Source organism: Citrus clementina, unplaced genomic scaffold (assembly GCF_000493195.1).
Source record: "Citrus clementina cultivar Clemenules unplaced genomic scaffold, Citrus_clementina_v1.0 scaffold_2, whole genome shotgun sequence".
Classification (NCBI taxonomy): domain Eukaryota; kingdom Viridiplantae; phylum Streptophyta; class Magnoliopsida; order Sapindales; family Rutaceae; genus Citrus; species Citrus x clementina.
In genome coordinates this window covers 32,593,690-32,599,546 of record NW_006262688.1, presented here as the reverse complement: position 1 = coordinate 32,599,546, position 5,857 = coordinate 32,593,690, and the positions used below count along the sequence as shown (strand labels likewise).

The window sequence follows — 5,857 nt, the reverse complement described above, 5'->3', positions numbered from 1 at the left end:
ATGTGCTTCATGTCCACGTAATTCCAGTTGCCGGTAACTCTTGGCGGCTTTTTAAGCGTACATTCAAAGCAAAAATCCAGAAGACAAAGACTTGGTAAATAAGAAAGTCGCGGCAGCGTCATGAGGCTCTACTTTCCTCTCTTATCGAACAACAACAAATGTCTTCAACAGGATTAAGCCAAATTAAAATTACCCTTAAATGTTTCGTCATAGAGAGAAGAGAAACCTCAGTGAAGAACATGATCATGAATGATATAACAAGCCACCCTTGTTACACAAATCTTTTCTTAATTATCTTCATTTTGTTTCCAACAATTGCCATCTCTGTAGACACCTTAACAGCAACCCAAAATCTCACAAACGGAAAAACCCTTGTCTCCTCCGATGATGTATTTGAGCTTGGATTCTTCTCACCAGGCAGTTCAGGCAAATGGTACATCGGTATATGGTACAAGAACATTGTTCAGAGGACATATGTGTGGGTTGCTAACAGAGACGACCCACTTGCAAACTCCTCAGGAGTTCTCAGAATCATCAATCAAAGAATTGGCCTTTTTGATGGATCACAGAATCTTGTCTGGTCATCCAATCAAACCAAGGCTACCAACCCAGTAGCACAATTGCAAGACTCTGGAAACTTCGTGCTAAAAGAAGCTGGTAGTGATGAGATTCTCTGGCAAAGCTTTGATTATCCAACTGATACTCTGTTGCCACAAATGAAGATTGGGTGGGATCTAAAAACAGGTTTTGAATGGTACCTAACGTCGTGGAAAAGCACAGATGATCCTTCAACAGGTGACAACTCTTTCAAGCTTGATTTTCATGGATTCCCAGAAGGGTTCTTGTGGAATAAACAAGAGAGGAAATATCGCAGCGGACCCTGGAATGGTGTAAGATTTAGTGGCGTCCCAGAAATGAAGCCGATAGAAGGCATCAACTTTGAATTTTTTATAGATCAAGATCATGACGTTTATTATTCATTTTTTATTGAAAATAAAAACCTATTCTCGAGGTTAATTGTCTCTCCAGATGGGTTTCTTCAAAGATTCACATGGATTGAAGCGAACAAAATATGGAATCCGTTTTGGTACGCACCAAAAGATCAGTGTGACAATTACGGCGAGTGTGGTCCATTTGGCATCTGTGACACTAACGCTTCTCCAGTTTGCCAGTGCATGAGAGGATTCGAGCCTAAAGATCCTCAAGCCTGGAGTTTGAGAGATGGGTCAGGCGGGTGTGTTAGAAAAACAGAGTTGCAATGCTCGGAAGACAAATTTTTACAATTGAAAAACATGAAGTTGCCGGACACTACGACGTCGTTTGTTGACTATAATATGACGCTCAAAGAATGTGAAGCTTTTTGTTCGAGGAATTGTTCTTGTACAGCTTATGCCAACACGAATATTACTGGAGGCACAGGTTGTGTGACTTGGACTGGTGAGCTCAAGGACATAAGGAAATATGCTGAAGGTGGCCAAGATCTATACGTTAGATTGGCTGCTTCTGATATTGGTACGTATGCTCAATTCTTACATTAACTCCATCTTATTCGAACTTTTTTTTTTCCATGATCACAACTCATAACCATGGAGCATGAAAAGTCCGTTGGGTAGATGAAAAGACACAGGGTTTGGTTAGCGCTGTTAGAGGAATTTTAAGCCTATAGCTAAGAGGGCTGCATAAGAGTCTAGTTTGGATTCGGACTCCTTAAGCTTTGGCATTCCAATAGGAAAAGACCCCAAACGTGGCAGGGCCTAGTTCTTGGCCCTTGTTGTCCCTTCGAAATGGGAGTTATATGGGACAGTGCTGCTGCAATTGCTTTGTTAATTTCTTCAAACAGTGATTTTTTAATTAACATGGAGGCTTCTTGGCCGTCCATCTTAGGTATACGCATAGCGGGATTGAACGTTAGTGGGCACCGGTGATATGCTTAGGGCTGAGACACAGGATATTACCATCCATTGAATTGTCCATCAATCAAACAGGTGTCTAACTGTCTATGATCCACGAGCCTTTTGTACGAATCGCACGTGGGGGTCCCATCGTAGTTAGATTTTGATCAGATGTTGGTAAGGTTGTTTGTGATGGCTAAAAAGTTCCCTCGGTTTAAATTAAGAAAAATACTAAGGTGAGAGAGAGCCAAGAGAAATAACAAAGAAAAAAGTAGAAAAATAATGGGTGGTAAAGCGGGAGAACTAGTCTCTTTCAACTTTCTCTCAGCACCACTCTTAAAGTAAATCCAGGTTCCTAATTCTCATTCATCCTTGAATGATTGCGTGATGTATGTATACTCCACAAAGTCCAACCAAAAGTAAATTAAGTTTCTTCGGGGCCCACAAAAAAATCTTGGGGTAAAAGGTGTCTCAGGGCCGACAATTTTGACTTGGCAAACGTATTGGGCCGGGCCTAATTATTCTTTTGACTAGTGCATAGAGATTGTTGTCTCAAATAGTGCACGGGTTTAAAAAAATGTCTTCGGCGGCAACGTCACTTCTGAGGGTTTTCCATTAAAGTCAAGTCTTCCGATTTGGGGAGGACGAAAACGCAGATACAAGGAATTATTTCAATATATATATATAGAGAGAGAGAGAGAGAGAGAGAGAGAGAGAGAGAGAGAGAGAGTCGGGTTAAAACTTTGCTTCCGGTGTTGCTACAACGTTCTGGACTTGAACTTGTACATTACCGCAAAGGGCGTTGATGCCAACTGTAGTACTCCATTATTTTCTTGAGTCTTCCTTTGTATTTTGTTCTTTATTTGTTTGGGAAGAGCGTTAGCAGTAAAAAAATAAATAAATAAAATTAAAGGTAAATAAATTCAATATATCGAAATTTGTTTTTTTTAATATTTTAGTGATATCTCATGTCTTTATTAGGGAAGGATTATAAATATATTTAAAGAAGATTAAGATGATAGCCTACTAAAATCGACCTGTCCTTATTATTATTTTAAAACTTAGGTGAATATGGGTACAAATTGCATTCTTATTTGGTTATATATATTATGGCATGGCTTGAATATTATAGAGTAATACGAATTTTTTTTTAAATTTTATCTTAAAATTTTATTATAAATGCTGTGGAATTCATCAAATAAATAGTGAAACAATGTAATTAATTCATTTAAAATAAAAATTTAGAATATTTACCATTTCTCAGTGCTCTAAATTCTAAAGATTCAAAAATCAAAATTGAGTGCTCATAAAATAATAAACGAAAATACTTTCAATTAGCTTTAATTAGGATCATGATGTTTTCGGTACCTATAATTTGTAGGTTTTTACTTTCTATATACACTTTCAGTTTTCATAGTTTTGAATCATAAATTTAGGCGTCTTTTAACATTTTCCATTTAGCACATGCGATCTTGTGGAAAATTTATTCTCATATTAGGTCCACAAGCTGAGCTTGATATTCAACTTAAATGTTCCAATCGCAGACTTTTAACTCTCAAATTGCTTTCATAAAGTGGAACATTACGAGCACAAGTTCAAACAACAGTCCCATCCCATGTCAAATCCCACCCTTTAGATTATAATCTTGCAAGATTAGGCGATAATCCGATGAGCCACACCTTTGAAATCCGTGGTGCCTTTGGAGGTGCGTTATGTTTGGACAAATCTTTATCTATTGGAGTGGAATTCTTTGTGTTCCATTACTACAATTTACATAGCCCTATAGTTTTCCTGAGGCCTTCATGGTGTATTTATTTATGGGATTGCAGAATGAAAATAAGAAATGAGAATTATTGATAATATTTACTTATTGAAAGATTGAGAATGATATTAGTGTGGGTTTCACAAATTTTAGAATTGGGGAGTTGAGACTGAGAATGAGGAGTGAATTGATATTCTTACCCTTAGCGAAAATTTAAAATTCTTTTTTACCTCATTTAAGTTACTATAACAACAACAACAATAATAATTAATTATTTTTAATAAAAATAATAATCACAGTTATTATAATAAACAATAACAATAATCAACAAAAGGTTATTTAGTAAATTACAACAATTTATTCTGATTTTAATAGAAAGTAAACACATAAATGACAATATATTTTCAATTATGATTCCTACCACTAAAGCAAATAATTTATTACGATTACCTTTCCTCATTTTGATTCCAATTCATTCTGATTTCATCACATTCCGATTAATGATTAGTAAATGCATTACAAGTGTATTCGCTTTAATTATGTAAAAGCATTAATGAAAATAATATGTGATTTAGGTACATGGAATTCATGTAGTAGTTCATCATAAATACAATAAAGAATCAACAGTCACATGCATTAATGATTGAAAAGCAACAGCCTACCTGACCACTTCACACCAAAAGAAAACTAGTAAGAAATTGCAGTTTGCCAAATGAACTTCTAATTTATAGATTGATTAGAATCTTTTTGTTTCAGCTGATGGAGCAAATGCAACTCCTATTATAATAGGAGTTACTGTTGGCAGTGCCATTCTGATTTTAGGACTTGTTGCCTGTTTTCTTTGGAGAAGGAAGACATTGCTCGATAGACAAATAAGGAAGACAGAACGGAGAGGTAACGTCAGCGTATTTTGTCCTTGAAATAAATGAACAAAGAAATGCCGTTATAGTGTTGTACATTCATTGTATATCTAACGCATGTGTTTCTTGCTTTATGCAAATCAGGTCATCCTGAAAGAAGCCAGGATTTACTGTTAAATCAGGTGGTTATTTCAAGTAAGAGGGACTACTCGGCTGAAAAAACAGATGACCTCGAATTGCCACTGTTTGATTTTGAAACGATAGTAAGGGCCACAGATAATTTTCCTGATTATAACAAACTTGGACAAGGCGGGTTTGGTATTGTTTACAAGGTAATTTAGTTGTTGCAGGTTGCAACATGCTGCCTTTTACTAATAAAATACGCCCAATATGTGCTTATAGAGAAAAAAAATGTGTTTTGCATTGACAGGGTAGATTGTTAGAAGGCCAAGAAATAGCTGTTAAGAGGCTCTCGAGGAACTCTGGGCAAGGCATCGAAGAATTCAAGACTGAAGTTAGACTGATTGCAAAGCTTCAGCACAGAAATCTGGTTCGACTTCTAGGTTGTTGCGTTGAGACGGATGAAAAGATGCTCGTTTATGAGTACATGGAAAACAGGAGCCTGGATTCTGTTATATTCGGTTAGTCCTTCTTAGTACTTTAATAAGCCAAATCAGGCTTTCTTTAGTCAATGTAGCTATGGTTATTCTGACTCAACGGTACTTATATTTCCAGTTAAAATTTTTCAGATAAAGCTAGGAGCTCCATATTAAATTGGCAAAGGCGTTTCAACATTATTTGTGGGATTGCTCGAGGACTACTATATCTTCACCAGGATTCTAGGTTTAGAATTATCCATAGGGATCTCAAAGCAAGCAATATTTTGCTTGATAAAGAAATGACTCCCAAAATATCAGATTTTGGAATGGCTAGAATATTTGGAGGAGATCAAACTGAACAAAATACTAAGAGAGTTGTCGGAACATAGTAAGTACTACAAATAATAATTTTTTCTTTCAATTAATACGATTATAATAGATTATAATTTCCTTGACACTTTCGTGAAATACAGTGGTTATATGTCTCCTGAATATGCAATGGATGGACTCTTCTCAGTGAAATCTGATGTTTTTAGTTTCGGTGTCTTATTATTGGAGACAGTAAGTGGTAAGAAGAACAGAGGATTCTATCACTCAAACAATGAACTTAACCTGCTTGGACATGTGAGTACACAAGTGATTAATTCTTCCTCCAAAGATTATTATTTATCGTTAGCGATCATATTTTCGTATGGTTGAATCAACGATTCTTGGCAAAAACTAAAATTGGTGGTATTGCAGGTG

At 36.1% G+C, this 5,857-nt stretch overlaps 1 protein-coding gene across 1 annotated transcript in view; it reads left to right on the top strand.

The window, feature by feature from the left end:
* The window catches only part of LOC18052407 (receptor-like serine/threonine-protein kinase SD1-8), a 6,389-nt gene continuing 532 nt past the window's right edge, over positions 1–5,857 (top strand). Inside the window, exons 1-6 of the mRNA XM_006449110.2 lie at positions 1–1,512; positions 4,411–4,548; positions 4,659–4,846; positions 4,945–5,155; positions 5,264–5,501; positions 5,587–5,766. Of these exons, the coding sequence (XP_006449173.2) occupies positions 159–1,512; positions 4,411–4,548; positions 4,659–4,846; positions 4,945–5,155; positions 5,264–5,501; positions 5,587–5,766 (2,309 nt within the window). The 5' untranslated portion in view covers positions 1–158. The remainder of the gene's footprint in view (positions 1,513–4,410; positions 4,549–4,658; positions 4,847–4,944; positions 5,156–5,263; positions 5,502–5,586; positions 5,767–5,857) is intronic.